The 22,733-nt window shown below is 53.4% G+C and overlaps 2 protein-coding genes across 5 annotated transcripts in view; both read right to left on the bottom strand.

The window, feature by feature from the left end:
* The window catches only part of DDC (dopa decarboxylase), a 42,012-nt gene extending 32,962 nt beyond the window's left edge, over window positions 1–9,050 (bottom strand). The window contains exon 1 of the mRNA XM_031671089.2: window positions 8,963–9,050. The gene's annotated coding sequence lies outside the window, so the exon portion shown is untranslated. The remainder of the gene's footprint in view (window positions 1–8,962) is intronic.
* Window positions 9,051–14,353: 5,303 nt separating this feature from the next.
* Window positions 14,354–22,733, bottom strand: part of GRB10 (growth factor receptor bound protein 10) — a 112,849-nt gene continuing 104,469 nt past the window's right edge. For all 4 annotated transcript variants that reach the window (XM_072955484.1, XM_072955483.1, XM_072955482.1 and 1 more), the window contains exons 17-18: window positions 20,023–20,116; window positions 14,354–17,119 (exon numbers count right to left, since the gene is read on the bottom strand). In XM_072955484.1, coding sequence (XP_072811585.1) covers window positions 16,973–17,119; window positions 20,023–20,116 — 241 coding nt within the window. In that variant the 3' untranslated portion in view covers window positions 14,354–16,972. The remainder of the gene's footprint in view (window positions 17,120–20,022; window positions 20,117–22,733) is intronic.

Raw genomic sequence — 22,733 nt, forward strand, 5'->3', positions numbered from 1 at the left:
TTCTCAAGGCTCAGACCTTTAAGGATGTTAACATGTTTGCACTTATATAAAGATAACAAGTTGCAAAGTAGAAAATAACATTTGTTTTGTTGGAGGTTTGCAGGGGCACCATGACCTGGCCCCGGGGGACAGCTGCAAGAACAAAGGATTCCTGCACGGAGAAGTTTGCAACAACCAACCACACCCCTCCCCCTTTTTAGTATCAAAGGAGCCTGAATTCTGACTTGGGGACGATGGTTCTCCAGGACAGCAGTCTGCCGTCTTCTCTGTCTGTTGGCTTTCCAAATAAAGTCGCTATTCCTCGCCCCATCACCTCATCTCCCGATGCACCGGCCCGTCGTGCGGAGAGCAGAACGAGGCTGGACTCGGTAACAAGGCGGCCTCTGGGGCTGCCCGACCGGAGACGCAAACACCCACGGTCCATGCAGACCCCAAAGCGGGGGCACTTTCCTTCCGTGTCCAGACAGGCGAGAAATGACACCAGCTTTGGGGACCTCAGCTACTGTTTATTCTGCTTTTAACCAGCTACTCAATGGAAAACAGTGCCAAGTCTCATTTTGCCTGTCTGCATCCGGGAAATGGACCAGAAGCACACATGGATGCTCACGGTCCAGTCCACTTGTCGTAACAAACCTTGCTCTGAGTCCTGCCTTGCTCTTTGCTAGCTGTTGGCCAGAGACTCCCTGAGCCTCTCGCTTTATTTGAGAAAATCAGGTAGCAATGCCGATCTCTGCGGAAGGTGTGAAGGTGGTCACGCAGCACCTGGACAACACTCAGCCTGGAGCCGGGGCCATGTGATCTCCAACAGCATCAGCCTCCCTCTTTTATCTTGACTCTGTCACCAGATGGAACCACACCCTTACATGCAACCTGCTCTTCAAAAAGCATGCTTTCTTGGGGGGGAGGTGGCTCGGCGGTGGAGCACGTGCTTAGCATGCACGAGGTCATGGGTTCAATCCCCAGTCCCTCCACTAAAAAGTAAAATAAAAAATAAATTTGAAAATACATAAAGAAACCTAATTGCCTTCCCCACCCCCAAACAAAAACACAGGAAAACAACGCTTTCTTCAGACTCATAGACGTAGAGAACAAACTTAGTTACCAGGGAGTAAAGAGGGTGGGAAGGGACAGACTGGGGGTTGAAGTTTGCAGAGTCTAAGTACTATGTACAAAATAGATAAACAACAAGATCCAAATGTTGAGCACAGGGAACTATACTCAAGAATGAGAACGAATTATGAAAAGGAACATATGTATGTTCATGTATGACCGAAACACGATGCTGGGGCAGCAGCAACTGACACGACATTGCCCGCTGAGTAGATTTCAATTAAAAAAGAAGACAGGAAAAGTGTTTTCTTTTCTCATCACGTAATGCCGTGTAGGGGGCCCTGGTCGTCTGTGGCAGTGACGTCCGTTCCACAAAGTCTGCGTGAACACTGAATTGGCAGACACGGGACCCTGCCTCCTGGGGGAATGCAAGGCCACGATCTTCTGTGTTCCTGGTCTCATTTTTATCAACCAATCAATGCATAATCTTTCTGTTACGTGTTCCTCCAAAAAGACACTTTGTTTGAGACACAATCACTCATTCACCATGAGCTCCCGGCCAACAGCACGACCGCTCAGGGTTGAAGGAACCTTGTCTAACACGTGCGTTTTCTCCCCAAGGCACATCCCAGCCTCCCTGCATGTAGGACCCCCCGGGATGCACTTCAGCAGAACACAAAACAGAACATTTTTTTATCCAGTTTCTCTCCCACAGGGAGGAAGCATGGGAACGCTAATTTCATCAGAAAATCAGCAACGCTGGGTTCGGGATCCTTTTTAAGCGCCGCCGGTCTGGCAGGCACTAATGACTTCATCTGACTTCGATTCACGAAGGTGCATTGTTTGCTCACACTTCGATCTCTTCTTTCATGAATTGCTCGCTCGCTGAATCCTCTTCTTCTCGGGTGTGAGATATTTTCTGGCTTAACTGCGAGAGTGCTAACAGAAGTCCTTCCACCCTATGTCCGTGATGTATTTTTCAGACACTTTCCTCCATTTCATTCGACCGAGTGTGGCTTAGCGTTTCATTCGGACCCATGAGAATTTTAATTTTTATGCAGCCAAATCTCAGAGTCTGTTTATGATTTGTTCCTCCTGCGTGACCATTAGAGTTGCCCATCGGACTGAATATTAAGTGACCTCAGCTGGCCCGGCCGAGGGGCAGAACGTGAAACGCATGAACAAGACTCAGAGTGGGAGCCACGCAAAATTCAGAAAGGTCCTCGGGTTCTGGGAATATTAGCTGCTTCCTTTGAATGGGGCTCGAAGATACACAAAATGAGATGCCTAAAGAAAAACTAAACTGAGATACACAGTTTAATAAACAGACGGACCTGCCTCCCAAAGCAATATTCTCGGTCAGATTGTAAGATAAGACCCCATTATTTTTATTGAATCACGCTCTCCTTTATTGACCAGTTCTTCGCCAGCAAGACCTCTGCAGAAGGCTCTTCGTGCAAAGCCACAGAGAATCCCGCGTTCATTTTAAAGCTGCTTGATATTCTGTGCAAATATTAGCTGGAGGGTGCAGACGATGATAAAGGCTAAGACGGATGACTTTCCAGGCCTTGTAACTTATCCTACGAACACCGTCTGTGGCCTGTGGGCTTCTCCAAGCAGAGGCTGAAACTCTCTCTCTGCTTTCTCGGGAGCAGTCACAGACCCTGGACCACAGGAAGCCCCTCCAATGTCTGCTGAGTGAGGCCGGAGTAAATGGATGAGTGAATGAGCGGAAAATCTTTTCGCTCTCTAAAAATTTTACTTCTGAAGTACGTGATATCTGACTCCACCCGCTGCCTGTAAGACAAGCCACAGCGGCCAGCCCATCACACGTCTGCCACAAATGAGCCACAGGAGAGCGTCACAGCTCAGGGGTGATGGGCCCCTTCCCCCCAGAATCATGCCCACCCCCACCCGAGCCTGTCAAGTCCAGTTCATGCTGAGCCTCTGACCCGGCGGGGGCAGAACTGACTTGGTTTCCCCAGTCTTGGCTCTGGAAGTTCACGCTGGATTTGGGCTTCCTTCCCCTCTGGTCCCAGTGGTCCCTGTTGTCCTAGCTGGAAACACCCCCTTCCTTGGACCACTAGAATCCTACCTTTGTCACAGCTGTTTGGCGTGACCCTGACCCGGGCTCTGCATGGTGTTCCACTGGCAGTGGGGGTGGGGTGGGCCTCCGTGCAGACCGGACAGGACAGGGCAGGACAGGGCAGGACCAGCCATGGCCACTGCCGGAGGGTCAGCGCACCCACCCATCCGGGAGGAAGGAGGACCAGGGCCAAGGTGCTCTGTGTCTGTCCGTGGTCCCGCCCATCAGTACAGACCAGCTGTGCTCCTGTTTCAGACCCCGGGACACTGGACACTTCATTCAACGTTCCTGACTTTCCTTTTCTATCCAAATTAAAAAAAAAAAAGTCTTTACTTTTTTGACACCATTCCAGTACAAAAAAATCATGATTTATGTTTCAAAAATCACTTCTCTCTCCAGAACTGGGAAGCCTTGTCCCCCACTTTATTTTTTAACTTTGAACACATAGGTATAATGTAGGGCCCGAACTAACTGGCCTGATTCTCCCCTGAATTGACTGGTTTTTGGATGGAGGTTGTCCCTGTGAACACAGAAGCATGAATAAACTGAACGGGAGAAATGCTTCTAACCAAGACGGTAAGGAAGCGTCTAGCAATGAGCGTCTTCTAACAGTAAGAATGGCGGTCTGTTAATGTGCCTCAAAAACACTCCTCTAAGATCTTTTGTGCCTGTTCAAACTCTAGGAGGAGTGTGGGATTACCCGACACACACTACTGTATATAAAAGAGAGAAACAACATGGACCTACTGTACAGCACAGGGAACTATATTCAGTTTTGTAATAACCTATCATGGAAAAGAATTTGAAAAGACAATATGTATGTGTAAGTGAATCGCTTTGCTCTACCCCTGAAACTAGCATTGCAAATCAGCTACACTTCAATAAAAAATTAGAATGAATTGTAAAAAAAAAAGGACTCTAGTTAACAGTGAGTTATTTAGGACCCTTACGTTATTCAAATCAGCATTTTTTTGTCAGTGGCCATAAAGCAGATGAAGACAGGCGGACGTTGGAGATATTTCGGCTTGGGTTCCAGCCCACCTCAATACAGAGAACATGCCAATAAAACAGGTCACACGCGACGTTTGGTTTTGCAATGCAAATAAAAGTTATGCTTACAGTCCACTGCAGCCCATTAAGTGTGCGACAGCATTACATCTAAAAAAAAAAAGTATAAACCTTAATTTAAAAATACTTTTTTGCTAAAAATTGCCAACCATGGTCTGAGCCTTCTGCAAGTCGTAATCTTGTCGCAGTAGGAATATCAAAGATCGCTGACCACAGGTCACCACAACAAACAAAATAGTAACGAAGTGTAAAATACTGTGAGAATTACCAAAATGTGACACAGAGACACAGACGGAGCAAACGCTGTGGGTAAACCGGCACCAGTAATTGCTCGATGCCAGGTCGGCCCGAAACTTCCACTCGTAAAAATCGAAAAAATTTGTGAAGTGCCGTAAAACGAGGCGTGCCTGTAATCAAAACCAGCCCGCAACAGGCCTGCTGGAGGGGGGACAAGCAAGGGTCATGGCCACCACTTCTGGTCACCGTGGCACATCCTTTAAAAATAGCTCAGTGGTGGAGCGCGTGCTTAGCATGCACGGGGGTCTGGGGTCAATACCTCCAAACAAACAAACAAACAAAAAACTTTGGAAAGAAAAGCAAGCAAGTGTGAAAATTCTTGCGTCAGTAATTGAGCATAAGTACCTCATTTTGTGGCTTTGGAACCAGCAGCAACTCGTTCATCTCCTTGCATGAACCATTTCACCCATATATATATATATATATATATATATATATATTTTTTTTTTTTAATCATCCTCCTGACAAATCAAAAGGCTGAGGCACAGAGAGGCAAAGTCCACAGCTAGACACACACTCTGACCCTTGACCCGGCCCTTCCCAGGTGCACTGGACTCAAACACAAGCAGGGCACAACCCCTGGAAAACGGCACAACCAAACCTCGAGATTAAAAACTTGAAAATCCAGCTTCTCTCTGAGCCTCCGGGACTGGTTTCCCTAAAGGTCGTTAGGCAACTCCCCTCCTTGAAACCCCGCTCATGGCAAACGGCAAAGAAGAGAAAATGAAGTTGCAACAGCTCTTCGCTGTATGGGATGCCTGCGGCCACGCCAACTGACCTCCGAGCCTCCACCTTCAATCTGTGAAAGGGTCATAACGCTAAGTGCTAGACAGACTTCTAGCCAGGGGACAGAATCACGTAGGCGAGCCGCGGGCCCTGCCAGCATCCTAGGGGAGTTTGCTGTCCGGAGGGCAAATCCCACAAGGGCCCGAGTGGATGCGCAGTGGGTTCCAACTGGTCAGTGTTGGCCACCCGGTGGGTCTGGGTTAGCAGGGTTCCCTGCTACACTTTGCAAAACCGGATTCTGCAATCCTGCCGTTCCCCCTACTCCCCGACCCCCAGCAGCCTCGGGGAGCAGAAAGAACACAATTGAAAAGGTCATAGCATGTGACATGCTGTGCAGCTGCTGGCAGACCCCGTGGCTTCTCGAGTGTGTTTCCCCGCTTGCAACGGGGCAGGTGGAGGCTGCAGGCAGGAGGCACTCAGGACGTGAACGCTGGGGCTGGGGTTTGTGGTCCCTGATGTCAGGGAAGAAGCAGGCCGGGTCATCATCAGGTCAAAGGGAGCAAGAGAGCAACGGGCAGGGAGGGGGTTCCTACCCTGGATACACATCAACCCGCAGGGGAAACCCTCCCTCCTCTGACGTGGCAGGAGGGACCTTTGCATCCCAGTTTCTGATTCGGTCCCATTGATGTAAAATCAGGGCTGCCCCCATCCTGGTATTTTCCTGGCCGACCTTTCTTTATGGGAGGAAACCATATAGAAACTGGGAGCATCATTTTCCAGCCGGGTCCCATGGGAAGACACTGCCTTTTCCGCCCGCATCCCTGCCAACGTCTCGTGACGTCGCACACAACCGCCAAGAAATCCACACCTTGAGCCCGAAGCAGAGACGCGTCAGCAACACTCAGCCAGCTGATGTCATCGCAGTTGTCATCAGGGTATGCGTAGCCTTTTGTTAGCCTCTTATCAACCGATTTCTCTAATAACCTGAGTACAGCAGGCATGACTACGTCACAGACGTAACCTCGTCAGCCCCCGCCAGGCAGGTTTCACAAGGTCTCTCCAGAAAAGCCAGGATGATGCAAAAATGTCGCCCCCCTCCGTCAGAGCCCCAGCACCCCCATCTTTGCTAACTCTGATCATTCATTCCCATTTTAAATTTAAGCCTGGAAGGAGGTACAGATTCATCACTGCCACTCCTGTGTTTGCTCTTCTGAAAAAGGTATGTGAGACCCATTAGTGATTTAGATTTGAACTCCCTGCTCTGCTTCTGGGTTATGTTGGCGTCAGACCAAGAGAAGCTTCCTGAGACAGAGGCCCCCCTTTAATTTTTTTCCCTTATTTTTTTCCCTCCGTTCTTTCCTCCCTTTCTCTCATTCTCCTGAAGTCATGTTAACAGTCCTCAAAAGGTCAAAGCCATCTGCCTCTTCCATGGACGTGAGGCTGTTACGTGACGCTCTGGTCGGCTGCCAGTCTCCACAACAGCCAGCACCCCCGGCCACACCACGTATTGATTTAACAGCTTGTGCAAACACACGGCACCTGCCGGGGCGGGCCCAGGCGGGGGGCCGTGGGGCACGCTCTAGGGGGCCTCCATCTCTTGCCCACGTTAGTTCAGCAGCAGACACGACTGCTCCATCCATGGTGACCCCTTCATTCCTCCCTGGGCAGGGCTGCGGTCCTGTCCCTGGCGTTGCTAAGGAGCTCCCATCTGCGGCTCAAATCCTGAGAACGTGGTATGGATGCCACACCCTCTCGTCCAAGAAACCAGAGGAATTGGTCCTTCTGAGCCGTGTGTCATTAATTCTGTCAACAACCCCGAAGGGGAGTATTGTTACTGCCATTTCATCAAGTCTCCCAGGGGCTAGTGCCCCACCCAGGGCCGCAGACCAGTAACGGGGGCAGCGGTGCTGGCCTTTCTGATTCTCATGCTGCCCCCTCCCTGGCCCCTGTGGCCGGGTGTCCATGCCCACCTGCGCTGTCGGCAGCCCCTGAACCCCTGCCCTCGGGAGGCCTGGGGTGTCAGGGCCCACAGTCCCCAACAGGACCCCTGCCTGGGCTGGGAGGCGGCTCCTGCCACCCAAAGTGTGGTCGGGGTCCTGCCCGTTCATCACACGCAGGACAAGATGTTCCAGGTGGGAGCGTGGGGCCCCCACCTGGGCCGGTCCTGATGCCAATGGAAACAGGCAGACGGGGAGCAACCTGCAGCCTCTCTGCACCCCAGGAAGAGCGCATCTTCCCCAGCTCCCCCAAACCTTGACAGGCGCCGAGCAGTCCCTGCGCACGGGGCCCCCCAGGGTAAGCCCCTCACCTCTGCGCTCTCAGCCTTCATGGCAGCTCTGCTAAGGGGCCAAATTATCCTCACGCTGAAGATGAGGAAATGGGCCTGGGGAGCCGGGCGGCTGGTCTGAGCCACACAGCTCACAAGCAGTTCCACACGTAGCTCTGCGCTCTCAGAAGAGCAGACCTGTCCCCTCTGGCCTGCGGTCCCCCACGCCCGTCGCTTACAGGGAACCTAGCCACACGGACAACACAGCAGGATTTCAGCCTTTCTTCCGAGGCCGTGCGCCTCCCCCCTCTCCCTCCATCCTCCTCCAGAAATCCCTCAGGGCCCTGGAGAAACTTGAGGACCACACGTCTAAAGCACTGATGGAGTCCAATTCTCCTGGAGCCTCTCCCCAGACTCAGATGGGGAGTATGGAGCAAAACCTTCAGAAGAATGAGCCTCTTGAAGAAGACAGAGCAGGGGAATAAACCCCCCAGCTATTTATCCGAATTTGTGGAGGATGAAGGGGGCTTTGCTTTATTTTATTTTAATTATTTCCTTCTAACTGGCTGTGCAGAGCAGTCCACCTGCCATGTGCCCGGGAGACACAGGAGAGGCTGCTGTGAAAGCCCTGATTTTTTTTTTTTCTCTTTCAGAAACATCCAGACACTTTTCCTCTTCCCTATGTCTTGATTGTACCAGGATGACCGCTGTCCGCGCCAGCTTTGACGCTGCAATTGTCCATTTTGGTTTTGGTTCAGTTTCAGAAGGAAAATGCTGATTTCACTGAGCAATCACCTGGAAAGTCCTAACTCTTGGAACCTTTAAGAGAAACAACATATCCTGGGCAGGGGGAGCCCTCGTTTCGATCCCCTCCCACCTTCCCACCTACAATGTACCTGCTTGTTCATAATACGGTTCCTCTTATTGACACCGACTGTAGGCTCAGCCCTCACAAACGTCAGACCCAATGTTTACACCTGCCATGAGGGAGGGAGCTGCTGGCTGTCCTTCACAGCAGAGGACACAGAGGGGTCCGCCTGGTCTGCAGACATGTCTCTTCCCACCCGCCTCCCGGCCTCTGTGGGCTCCAGACGCACCAGGAACCAGCCTGGAAAATCGTTTCCACTCGCTCTGTTATGTTGCTATTAATGGCTCCGAGGACGAGAGCTAAAAAAAAAAAAAAATCAGAAGTTTCTGATTCTTTGCTGGACTTGTGGCTTAGAGGGGACACCCACAAAGGCAGGGGACTTCAGTTGGCTCCTGTTTTCTCAAAAAGTTCCTACAGCCTGCTCCAGCAGCGCACAGCTGGATGCATGCCCGCCCAGCCGGCCAGAGCAAATCAATCCAGCTGGAATCAACAGGCAAATCTCCTGTCCCCGGGGTCCCCGAACCGGAAGGACCCGGCCGCCAGGAGCTGGCTTCTCCGGTGGGTCTGGTCCCCCAGGCTCCCAGGACAAAGCGGTACTCACAGGCAGCCCGAGCTGCTGGATCCTGTCTCCTCTCCCCTCGGCGACAGTTAAAAGGCACAGAGGATGAGAGCCATTTATGTAGACAGTGTCCGCCTCCCCAAAGCCAATCAGAGCGGCTCCCTCTGCCGACTTCCCTGGCAGCGTCTCCCACCTCCCGCCCTCCTGCTCCCCACCCCACAGGACGTGGGGGGTGGGGGCAGAGCAGGACAGGGTCAGCGGGGCCTGCAGGGCGAGGGTGCAAGCGGACCAGGAAAGGGGGCCCTGTGTCCCAGGGCCCTGTGCGGGGCCCAGGCTGGGGCCAGATCTCCTGGGGACTCTCCGGACCACCTCTGGGCAGCCACAGGCTCCCTCGCTCTTTCAAGGGGCTAAGACGGGCCCTGCCCTGCACAGCGTTGGGCTGGGCGGGAAACACTACACCTGCTCCTTTTTCCCTCCCGAGGGTGAGGGGGCGGTGAGGACCCGTGGTGCATGGAGCTGACCTGGGGACCCACGGTGCAGGGGGGCCGACTTGCCGGACAGGAGGCTCCCAGGGTCCAGCCCCTTAACCCAGATCAGAGAGAGAAGTGAAGGCAGGTAAGGACATGAACCCAGGCTCTTCTGATTCCAGGTCTTGCTCTTTGACCCCTGAAGCCTGCCAGCATTCAAAACGCGGGCTTCCTCAAAAGCCCTGATCAGTGCCTCCTGGGGCAGGTGCCTGTCTCTCTTCAGGTGAGCCCAGAGCCCAGAACCTGCAAAGGGGGGCCTAGGTGGGCTCCCCTGAGGCCCGGAGAAGCACGCGGGTTCCTCTGCTCCTGCCACACTCCCGCACACCCCTGCACACATCCATGCACGCACACACACACACGCCGCGCGCACACGTGCACACACCACCCACACGCACCAGACACATACATGTGCACACACCATCATAAACATATACGTGTACACACACACACACACACACACACAATGCACTTCCAGGGCCTGGGGAGAAGTCAGGAGCTGGGGACCCCCCAGAGAGAGCCATTCACCCCGGGCTTAATTAAGCGGCATCTGTTGAGAGGAGCATCTGCCCTCTTGGGCAGAGCTGGCCCGCGGCGAGGCCTCCAGGAGCTGGGGTTGCGCTGGGGAAAGTGGGCGGGGCCCGGGCAGGTGGGCGGGGCCGGCGGGGACCCGGGCAGGCGGATGGGAACAGGGAAGGTGGGCGGGGCCTGTGAGGAAGGCGGGGCCCGGGCAGGAGGGCGGGGCCGGCGGGGACCCGGGCAGGCGGATGGGAACAGGGAAGGTGGGCGGGGCCTGTGAGGAGGGCAGGGACCGGGCAGGAGGGCGGGGACAGGGGAGGTGGGCGGGGCCCGAGCAGGAGGGCGGGGCCGGAGGGAACCCGGGCAGGCGGATGGGAACAGGGAAGGTGGGCGGGGCCTGTGAGGTGGGCGGGGGCCCGAGCAGATGGGCGGGGACAGGGGAGGTGGGCGGGGCCGGCGGGGACCGGGGCGGGGCCGGCAGGGACGGAAGGGGTGGGGTTGGCAGCGCGCAGCTCCCTCCCTCCTCCCTCCCTCCCTCTGCACCGGGGGCCGCTGCCCGCAGGCCGGTGCAGGGATCCGGGCCGTTTGCAGGGGGTGGGACCGCGCTCCCAACCAGCTCGCAGCGGAGCCGCCCGAGGGCCGCTCACCCCCCAGCGCCGCGCAGAGAGCAGGGAAGGGAGGGCGGCACGCTGCACGCGACTGGCCGGGAGCGCGCGGGCCGGGCGGGGTGGCTGGGCGCAGGGCTCCAGCCGGACGCCTTGCCCCTCTGCGCGGGGGGGCCCGTCTCCCAGCGCCCGGCCCGGCCCGGCCCGGCCCGGCGGCGGCGCAGACCCTTGGTAAACCCTGCATGATACGCGGAGGCTACGCACACACGGGGCTGCAGGTGTCATGGGGGGCTGACACCCCTCTGGGCGAGGGGGCCCGTGAGAATGAAATCTAACAGTTCAGAAAGAGTTACTGTGATCTCGTCAGCATTTACGCAGGGCCCATTACAGGCATGTTTACAGAGGATCATTCAGTCCCTCACAACCACCGTCACAAGCAGGTATTGTCACCTTCCTCAATGTACAGACGAGGAAGCAGAGGCCCAGAGAGGTTAGGAAGTCAGCCCGAGGTCACACAGCTAGCTGGCTCTCATTCAGAGCACTCCCTGGTGTACTTGCTGGGTGGTATTCCGGGATGGGAGGAGGATCACGAAAGAATAAACAGACAGAAATTCACGGTTAATTATGACCAGAGCTGCAAAGCAAAGTGCGTGAAGAGGGCACAGCCCAGAGAGGAGCCTCGCAGCGCTGGACCTGACTGCACTTGGAGGGGACGTCAAGGCACTGACGGGTTTGGGGCAGAGCACTGACATGCCTAAGGGATTAAAAGTCGCTCCAGCTGTTGCTTGGAGAATAAAATGCAGGGGAGAAAATAGACAGACTTCACAATTATGAAAGAGATGGGGGAAAAAATAATAAAGAGGTAGAAACAAAATGCTGTGAAGTGGTCTTTTGAAGATGCAGCTCAGGGCTAAGACATCCAGCTGCAGCTTGGGCTCGAGCCTGCCTTCCTGACCTGCTGTAACGTGGGCTGCCTGCTTCCCCATCCTCAGGGGCAGGATGGTAGGAACGGACCTAAGGAAAGCTCACAAAAGATGTGCAACATTTTCATGGAGAGAGTTTGAAAGCTTACGGGAGGACGTCAAAGGAGACCCAAATCAATGGAAATAAATCCTCGTCCATGGATAAGAACACTCCATATTGTGAATAGTTCCATTTTACTCAAATTGATGAACAAATTCAATGCCACTTTCATCAAAATCCCCATTGAGGGGTGGGGGTGTATAGCTTAGTGGCAGGGTGCATGCTTGGCATGCACGAGGTTCTGAGTTCAAGCCCCACTGGCTCTGTTAAGGGGAAAAAGTAAAAAATAAAATAAAATAAATTTTAAAAAATCCCCATATAGAGAGAAAGAAACAGGAGCCCAGGGGATGCGGTGCCCCAAACTGCATTGGTGGCAAACTTGACTGTGGAATCCACACCTGTCCTGTGCTTGCCTCTGAGACGAGGAGCCTGCAGCGCCTGCAGCCTGACAGACGGCATTTGGCTTCTAAAGGTCTCCAGTCCCCAAGCGAGTTTTGACCTTTGCGCCAGCATCCAGCCCTGCGGCAGCCGAGTCAGGGTACAGGGGCTGCCATTACCAACAATCACGACCCGATTAAGAATAAAACCGGGACTTACTTGCTGGGAGTTCCAGCTCCTCTGGGCCTCGGCTCCTTTCCGGGACGGGGGAGAGCAGGGCCAAGCAGGGGGAGGCGTTGCTTTAATCAAGTCACTCTCAGGGCTTCACATCTGCGCGTTTCCCTGAGCTCGCATGTTCAGCCTCACATGCTGGTTAAACATTAATTTCTTTGGTGACAAAGGTCGGGAAATCTTGAGAAACCTAGAGGGAGACACTCATCTCTGGGGTGCCTGGGAAATCTCGTTCTGGACAGCTTGTATGTTTCAGTCCAAACCCTGGCAGCATGAATTTTTCTTACTACCATCTGTACCCCCCAACAGCCCCAGTTTCAGTTTTTCAGCCCTGGTGGGTCATCTGGTGAACTCCAGCCTGCACCATGGGAAGCCTGCCTTGCAGACATTCTCCTGCCCCTCCAGGGAGCCCCCAGGCAGAGCCTGCAGGTCCCAGCCCCTCCACCCCTGCCCCCCGACCCCTGGAAAGGCTAGTGAGGATGTGTGGGGCCATCCTGTGCATGGGATCCGGACAAATGTCTAGAGAACACAAAGCAGACTGAATTTTATCTGAGCGTAAAGCGAGGCTGGGGGCGATGAGGGGAACTTGCCCCGGGGGAGTCCGCAGGGAGGTGGGGAGCTGGAGGTCCTGCTAAACCTGCTCCGAGCTTGGGGCCGGCAGGTGCAGAGAGCAGAGTGGGCGGGAGGCTGTGTCCGGGCAGTTCATTAAAGGACCAGCTGCAAGGCGGGGAGGACAGGGTGGCTGTGACCAGAGGGATTTGTCACCAGCGTGATGTGGGGACCGGTTCTCTGTGTTCTGCCTCGGAGCAGGGGTAGCCCGGGGCTGGAGGGGGGGTAACTGGAAGTCACTGTCAGTGCCGGAACCCAGGACAAGGAGGGTGTCGTTGAGGATACGCTGACCTCCACAGGAGCTACCGGAGGAACGAAAGGAGAGGAGGGATGGGGGGGTCAGCTCCACGGTGACACCTACTTTGGTGGAACAGCATTTGCGAGGTCAGAAAGCACGGGGTGCATTCCAGGTCCGGAAAGAAGGCCAGCCCCCCAGGACCACACGAAGCGGGGGACATGTTACATCATCTGTGTCCCCTCCAGCTGCACTGGGGCCACTGAAAGGGTCCAAGAAAACTTTGCCCTTAATTTACCAATGCCTTAATCACGATCACGCTGGCTCTTGTGTGCGAAACGGACCAGAGAGTAATGAGAGTAAAATTATCTTCATTCTCTGGTTTGGAGGAAACCATGGAACGTGGTGAGAGTTCAGGATGGGAGACAAGATGAGGAGGAGTGGTAGGATTTCGTATATGTGTATGTGCACATCGGTGTGCGTGTGCATGCATGCACTGCGTGTCACGTGTGTGCATGTATGTGTACATATGTGTGCATCTGCATGCATGCACTGTATGTACATGCATGTACACATGCGAGTGTATGGGTGCATATGCGTGTATGTGCACACATGCATCGTGCACTGTGCTGGGTGCATTGTGTGCATGCATATGTGCGTGCACACGTGCATGTGTTGTGGGTGCACTGTATGTGTGTACATGTGTGCATGTGGGTGTTAGGAGGTTTCTGGGCAGAGGAGGGCTTGGGAGTCTGGATGACCCCCACGCCGTGGACATCCACAGCCCTCCCCACGTACTCCCTACACACACGTACACACAGCAGCCCCGCCATCAGTACCCCAACCCACACACACCTCTCACAAGGTGCAGAGAGTGGCCAGTTCTTTCTGCTCTTCCTCTCAGGGCAGCCTGCCTTTGAGGGGGTGAGCTCCCCAAAACCGAGGCCTCAGGTTCTGAAAACAAGTGACAGTTGTCTCACTGCAGTGTGAGGACAGGCCATTGGGCTTGACACGTGAACTCTGATGAGTTTCCAGAGGTGTCCGCTACACCTGCGTGAGACCTGATGACCTGTGAGGCACTTGGGGGTTTCTGATCTTGTGCCAGAGCTGTGGGGGGACGGGGCAGGGGACTGTCCCAGCACCAGCACGTACGCACATCACACATCCCCCGGCAATCGCCTTTATAAACTAGTTTTTAGCCAAGTCGGAAGCGCATCGTTAAACCATCCCACGTCATTTCCCAATGTTCTTAGCGGCCGACCAGCCGGAGGGTTTTAAAACACAGAAACAGGCATCGCAAGCAGCAGACGATGGACAACACTGTGTTCGTGTTTATTTCTAATTACAAGAAACAGAACATCAGTCCCTTATTTGTACAAAAATACCTGAACGTTTACAATGAGGGTCACAAGCCCAGGAGCTGTATGTACAGAAAGCACGTGGAACAAAGCTTTAGTCTCTGAAATGAACACCTTCCGCGTCCCCTGAAAATGTTCACGCGTCACGGCGACATCGCAGCCTTCGGGGAGCAGGCCCGCCCCGCCCAGGTGCGCCCTCCGGTCGAACCCGCAGGTAGTAAGTGCAGAAGAAAGAAGACAAAATGTCTAGACTGAGGCACAAGTGTTTCCGAGGTTTAGAAAACAGAAGAACGTTCTGGAATGCTAACGCAGAAGGTAACAGACCTCCCCTCTTTCACACTAACACCCAAAGCATTTGGTGTTTTGTTTTATTTTATTTTATTTTATTTTATTATTTTCCCTTGTGGATTCCATCCAGCTTAACTACATGGAGGTTCCATTTAGGGAAGAAAATCGCAGGCAGAGATTAAAAAGTCGGCGGGCTCCGAAACGACCCTGAGCTGTCCCGTTTACATTCATGCGACTTAAATACAAAAATAAAAGTCGAATGTCCTTCGGCCCCCGGCCGGCCAGGCTGGACGCCCGCCTCTCGGGGCTGTGGGAAGGTCACCCTGTCCGGCGGCTCACTGAGGTCAGGAAGGTACAGAGATCACATCCGACCAGCACACACAGAACCGTGCACCCGTCAAGCCTTTGTTCTCCTTTTTAAATAAAACGGGTTATTTATAAATATGAAATACTGGAGATATTCGCCGTTTAATGTTGGGGTGCGGAGTGACTGTCATCTCATGGGTGGAGACTTGTCCATGTGAACAGAAATAAAAAATGCTAGAGGTGTTTGTTTGTTTCTTGTTTTTTTTTTTTTTTAAGTTTTTACATCCAAAGGGTAAAGAGAAAAATGTCTAACAGAGGAATGAGAGCGTCAGTCCCTGGAGTGACATTTGAGGGAAGCAGACTGCTGGGTCTGCCCTGAGAATCACCCGACGGTCAACGGCGGGAAGGATGGACAGGCTTCAAAAACGAAAAACATGTCTTACTAAAAAAACCAAAAGTCTTCATTTCTATAAGCAGACGTCACATGGAAAACAACTGGAGTGTGTCCTGTCAACTGAAACACAGCGTCCCTGTATCCCGGACCGCCTACAGCTGGGATGCGCCACCGTGTCCCGGACCACCTGTGCCCCTCGGGCAGCGCGCTGGCGGGTGGGGTCCAGGAGGTCCACGGGCTGGCGCAATCCGGGGCGGCCAGTCTCGTGTGGTGACTGTGATCTGGGGCCAGGAGAGACTCCTTTCCCAAGTAGTCTGTGTGCCCTCGCATGCGAAAACTCGGCTCAGAGGACAGGGCGGGGGGACGGGGACAAGCCAAGCCGCCATCTGACCCAGCTCCTGGAGTGGGAGACGGTGTCATGTTGATAAAACCTGTCAATGGCCACCACCGCCGTGAGGGACTTCTGACCGCGGGCCAGTGGAGGGGCCACCCGCCTCCTCCAGTCTCTGACGCGTGGAGGTCTCAGTAAGACAGAGGCCGCCAAGCAAAGACCTTTTCAATACAAGGCTGCATCGATCTGCCCTTTCCAGTGTTTCCATCTCTGTCACCATGGAAACCCCCTGGAGACCAGAGCGGGTACCACTTCCTTTTAGATGCTTTAATCCCCCGAGGGAGGGAGGACCGCCGTGAAAGGCCGGCACCACCAAAGAGCAGGTGGGCCAGACGGCCAGCATCCACTGTGGGTGGGCACCAGCTGTGTCTCAAGGAGGCTGTGGCTACAGGTGTGGCCCTGCCATGTCGTGGGACAGCGAGTTTTCCAAAGAAAACCAGTGTCCTGCACCACAGAGGACATGCCACATGGACAGCATGAGTTGGGGGGGCAGCCACACAGAACAGGGGTCGACAGAGCGTGCCGCCTGGCCAGGCACACAGAGCTTGCCAAATGCCTACCACAGGGGACACCTTTTATCTCAAAAAAGCTTTCAAGTATCCAGGGAAGGGCCAGGAGGCTCTGTTATCTGGGAGCTGAATCCCCTATGGTCACCTGCAGACGGCGGGCACCACCCCCTGCAAACACAGTCGGCCTCCCGGGTCTGCCTGTCCGGAACGGCCAGGCTTTGCACTTCGCACGCACTGACACGCTGCCTCCCTCCTGCCGTGAGCCGAATACAATACTGAGAACAAAGGAGTGCAAAAAAGTGATCAATACAAAAAAAGTAAACATATCAGTTTTAATCGTCAAGATTATTCCAGGGCAAGAGTTCAGGTCCAATCACTTGTCTCCGTGTCGCGCGCCTCCGAGGCCCGGCCACGGCGGTCGTTCCAGCTTCTTCTCGAACCTGCGCTCGCTCTCACGCCCTCCCCGGGGAGGCTGGCGCGGAGGGAGGCGACCCGGCCGGGTCTGCAGCAGCAACTCATCGCCAAGTCCAACCAGCTCGTCCACCGTGGTCGGCCGCCACCGAACGAACAGATCTGGCTCCGAGTCCCCGGAGCGCAGACAGGCGTGTGTCCGGAACAACGCGCAGACCTCTCCCGTCCAGTGTCAGCTTCCTCCCGCCTTCGGCCAAGAGGAGATCTGAGGTCATAAGGCCACTCGGATGCAGTGGTGTTTCAGCTTGCAAGGCAGGACTCCTCTGTTCAGCTGGTAAAAGTCCACGAGCTGGATCAGGTCGGAGAACCTGGTCTTCCCCTCGTCCAGGCTGAAGAATAGCTTCCCGTCCTCCTCGCACTGCGGAGACAAGAGCACCCTCCGGGTCAGAGGCCACACTGGGCACCACACGGGCCGGCGGCCGGGGTTCATGCCGCCCGCCCATGGAGGGGTTCTCAGGGACACACGTGGGATCTGCCCGCTGAGCTAGGAAACGTCAGGGCGGGAGGCCGGGGAGCCAGGGCTTTGTGCCCGGCGCGGCCAAGTGACCGAGGGTCCCAGACAGCCGGCTCCCCTGTTTCTGGGGGGAGCGTGGGCAAAAGGGTGTCAAGCTCCTCCCAGCTCACCCTACTCATGAGGATGAGGCTGACCAGTTAGTCTGTAAGGGTCCAGTGGACACAGCCCACCCCATGGAGGAGGGTGAGGTTGACCAGTTAACCATAGTGTCCAAGCACTTGGCTAAACCCCATGGGGGGTGAAGCTCACTAGTTAACCATAGTGTCCGGGCACTCGGCACACCCCGTGGACAAGGACACAGCCCTGGGCCCTCACAGCCGGCCCCCAGGCAACCTCCTTCAGCCGCCCGCCTTCACGTTGCTCCGTTAGGAAGCAAACACTGGATAATCATAACGGATTAGTGAGATCGTGTAGGAAAAGCGACTTGCCCGGGTCCTGGAATATTCGGTCGTGATTTTTATTAAGATGGACGAACTCTACAGAAACAACCATCTTCCTAACGTCAGTTTTGACGGAACACGTTTTAAGCTCAATGCCCGGAACATGGTGCGAACAGGAAAGCCGCTTTGCGCTGTTCACACGGAGGGGGTTAGTTTCGTTTGTTTATATTTAGAAACATACCTACTTGTTTATTTTTAACAGTACGTCATTTTATTTGGCAGCATTGCCTCTCTCCCTAAAAATTTGTGTATATATTTTTATTTTTCTCCCATTTTTCAAATTGAAGTAGAGTTGATTTACAATGTCGTGTTAGTTTCTGGTTTACAGCAAAGTGATTCAGTTATACTACAGGTTATTTCAAGCTATGGAACATAGTCCCCTGTGCCACATAAGAGGACCTTGTTCGCTATCTACGCTGCACATAACGGTTTTTATCTCCAATCCCAACCTCCCAATTTATCTCTCCCTTCCTCCTTCCTCCCCTGATAACCGTAAGTTCATTTTCTATGTCTGTGAGTGTCTTTCTGTTTTGTAAATAAGTTGGTTGGTGTCAAAATACTGGCTTTAGTTCCCTGTGCTGTACAATATATCCTTGTTGTTTGTTTATTTTTTGGGGGGTGCCAATTAGGTTTATTTATTCTTTAATTCTTTTTTAAATGGAGGTGCTGGGGGTTGAACCCAGGACCTCATGCATGCTGAGCACGTGCTCTACCACTGAGCTGCACCCTCCCTACAAGGAGGTTAGCTTTAAATTTGCATCGATTAATAAACTTCTTCACTCCAAAAACACTGTTTCGAGCTGCAAGCACACCCATAGCCTGTTTTTAAGCACAGGGGCTGCAGTCCTGGTGCCGTATGTCTCAAGTTCCGGTCCCTCTGATCTTTCTAGGATTTGGGGTTATTTGGGAGAACGGTAATGATCTGCTCTGCTGGCCAGCACCTTCCCCCTTTTATTTCATATTTGAGGCTAAGAGAGTAACGTCTGTGCCAGTACTACCATGCAGTGGGCAAACGAGAAGGGTTGTGCCTCGGAGAACAGCTCCCAGGTTGGCATACAGTGTTTGGTGGACCCTGAAACGTCTGGGCTCCAAGTGTGTCCCTTTCTAGTGTGGCCCAGGGCAGGCCCCCCAGAGCAGTCGGGGCTCAGTTTCCTCATTGACACAGCAGCGAGCGCTGTCCCACAAAACCCCAGCCGGTGCTTCCGCCAGGTCACGGCAGCCAACCCTCCCTTCTCCCGGCCACGCCTCCCATCACCTGTCACCGGGTGACTCTGCAGACACTTGGTATAAACTCCTGGGCTCAGAAACGCTTGAAAAATGCCAAGTTCCACGATGCAAAAGAGATGCATTCAGTTCCTGCAAGCCTCCTCAGGGCTGAACTGTGCGGAGGGACAGAGGAGCTCTCTGGGAGGGACACACAGGGCCGCCCTCTTGCAGCAGAATTTCCCTGGGTTTGGCTTCCCAGGAAACATTCCATGAAAGTTTTTACGACCTGTGGAATTTACCGATTCTGTGCCTACATCACCATTGATACCCTTGACCGACGCCAAACATCCGGGGCCCATCTTGTCCACCTCACCCGCAACGAGACCGCGCGTTCTTGGCGGTTCCTGACGGCCGTCTCCCACGGGACACCCGAGTCGTGAGCTAGAATCCGAACTTGGGCACACCATGGAGTTGAGCGACACTTGACCAACATAACAATCATTTGGGAAGACAGTGGTGCCAACTAATGTGTCCAATGACGAAGCTTTTGAAACTGTTCAAATATGGAAGATGTTTTCTGATCCATGGACCCCAGGGAAGGAGGAACAAAGGTTCTCTTTCGGGACCACGGTCACTCTTCCTAAAACCTTTGGGAGGCGCCCTGGTACCCGCCAGCAGAAATCAGACAATCGCTGAGATTTCAGTGGCCGAGAGTCGGACCTACTGAACACACCAGCCTTTCCATAAGCACAGGTGCCCCTGGCGCCAGGCTCCCGGGCAAACAGCTCTGCTCTGTCTCCCCAGATCTGACCTCGCTGCTCCCCATCGGGGCCGCTTCAGCTGCAACCAGGAGCCAGACAGGCCGCGGGTGGACTGCAGCACAACGCCACCGCCTTCTACCTGACTCTCATGGAAACATCGCTCCCGATTCCAAACGATCAAACCCCCCAAGAAACTGCTCCAAGCATCTCACCGGGGAGCCTGAAACTGTCTGACATTTCATGTTCTGGTTAGTTTATAACTTGAAAATTGCATTAACAATAAACCCGGATAAAAAAAAAAAAACAGAAGAAGAATGAGTGTGTAAACATCGATACTTACAGGCAAGATCTGGAAATTTTTGATTTTCTGATGATGACACAGTGTGAGAACAAATGCCTTTGGATTGCTCTGGCTGTCACGGAGGAGGAAAAGTCTGCGGGCGGAAATAATCAGACTGTTAATCTGAAAAATCCAGACTTATTAGTGTATACGTCTGCGCACGCACACGCGCACGAACACACAGGAACACGGGCAGGCTCGGGTGGCAGGATTACCCCCACACCCGGACTGCGGCTTTGGACTGTCACTCTCCACGGAGAGGAACCAGGACGTGGCTGACTCTAAGGCTAAGGCTGGGGAAATACGAGGGGAGGTGATCAAAGAAGAATGGCTCAGGCCAAATCTGGCCACCAAAGCAGATGGCGGAAGTGGTGCATTGCAGCCTGAGAACACACTGCTATGATAAATCAATGAGCAGATGCGTAGTAAGGGCGGAAGCAAAGCTCCTTCCAGGAGCAGAAGGCCAGCTACATCAGTGAGGGAGGAGTGATGGATTCGAGGACCACTCGTCGCAGTTGCCAGAGACGACCGCTGAGTAAGGGCACCAGCAGTGGATGCCAGAACCAGCATCAGTTTGATGAGAAAGAGAATGCTTATATCGTCTCGAAGCATCCACCCCACCAAGACTTAATGAGGATGACCAGGGACGCAGAGTAACCTTCCAGAAGAGAAACCCAGTGGGTACCGCCTTCAGCTCCTCCAGCCAGCACCCCCGGGAGTGAGAGAGCCCAGCCCAGCACCTCCTGACGGTACCACCTGCCTGAAACGCACCACCTGAACCCAGTTCTGCCGGAGCAGACTGGCCCAAACCCAAGCGCCGTCTGCGCTCACTGGACTGAAGCCCGTGCTGGCCCAGGGCGGGGCTGAGGATACACAAGCTGTCTCCTTTGGTCGTAAAGGATGCAGCTAGGACCCTCGGTACAATTTGAGTGCATACATCGGAGGGCAGGACTGAATTCATGGTGCTGTGGTTCATAAGGGAAGCCCTTCTTTTTTAGAAATTTCATACTTTCATAATAATTAGGATTAAAGGGGTATCATGCCCCAGTGTACTTCCAGAATGGTTCTGACACAAGAAGGAATATGATAAAGCAAAGATGTTACAATGTTCACAGTGGGGGTACCCGGGTACAACGCGCACAGGGGCCCACACCATCATTCTCACACCTATTCCACAATCTGAAATTACATCAAAAGGTCTACAAATAACAAATGCTGGCGAGGATGTGGAGAAAAGGGAGCCCTCCAACACTGTTGGTGGGAATGTAAATTGGTGCAGCCACTGTGGAGAACAGGATGGAGGTTCCTTATGAAACTAAAGACAGACTTGCCCTATGATCCAGCAATCCCACTCCTGGACATATATCCAGAGAGAACCTTAACGCAAAAAGACAACTGCACCCCAATGTTCACAGCAGCACTATTTACAACAGCCAAGACACAGAAACAACCTAAATGTCCATCGACAGATGACTGGATAAAGAAGCTGTGTTATGTTTATACAATGGAATACTATGCAGCCATGAAAAAGAACGAACCATTGCTATCTGCAGCAATGTGGATGGACCTAGAGAATATTATGCTTAGTGAGGTAAGTCACACAGAGAAGGACACACTGTATTATGGCACTTACATGTAGACTAAAAAATAATACAAATAAGTGTGTATGCAAAACAGAAAATGCTCACAGATACAGAAAATAAGGAATCATACTCATTATCTTGTAATAACTGATAATGGACTATAATTTACAAAAAGACTGAGTCGCTCTGCTGTACACCCAAAACTAACACAATATCGCAAATCAACTGTACTTTAATTAAAACACATTTAAAAAGTTAGACTAGCACAAAGAAGTGTGAATCACTGCCTTCCCACTAACACATCCGGAATCAGATGGCAAGACAGACACATGCTGGAAAGGAGGAGGAAAAAATCCCCGAGCCCTAACCCCAGGGACAAAGAAGAAACAGCCTGAAAGGAAACACACTTTAAAGGTTTTAGAAACCCAGCTGCAGGGGTCAGTTTCTAGGTAAGCAACGTAGTAAGACGGAGAACAATTTTAAAAGATTGGAAATCCTGGGTTAAAAATGTAAAGATGGTTTTCTTTTGCTGCGGGACTTCTCAGAGCCTTTAGGATGCTAGACTAGAAGAGAATGAATGCTATTCAATGCTCAGGGCCCCAGTGGGAGAGTTTCCCTCTCTTATCTGACTCTCTCATAGCATCTTTCATAGCATTTTGCAGGACATGTGTTCTTCAGAAAACAATTTAGAGACACCAAGCGGAGCAGAACCCCACAGCTCAGCTGGGCAAACGGGAGGGCCAGGGCTATGGATCATGGATCTGGGTTTGATGAGGGCGAGAGGGCCAGCTCCTCTCCTGAGCGGGGCTGCACGCCCGCTGCACGTCTGCCCCCCAGAAACCCAGGAGTTCGCAGGGCTGGGTCTTCCCAGAGGCAAAGCTGGGGCCTTCCCTTCTCATCTGTTTGCTTCTGAGCACCCCAAGAAGCAGGCACCACACGCGGCCTCAGTTTGGGGTGCAACCTGGGGAATCCTGAGGCTGCCTCAAGGGTTTGGGACATACAGGTGGTGCCTAATGGTTGCCTGTCTGAAATGACCACCCGCTCAGAGGAGCCGGTGAGGCTAAAAGGGGTGTGCCTTGTCGTCAAGAGAGATTCCCGGATCTCCACTCCCTGGAGACAGGGCTCAGG

Source organism: Vicugna pacos, chromosome 36 (assembly GCF_048564905.1).
Source record: "Vicugna pacos chromosome 36, VicPac4, whole genome shotgun sequence".
NCBI lineage: Eukaryota > Metazoa > Chordata > Mammalia > Artiodactyla > Camelidae > Vicugna > Vicugna pacos.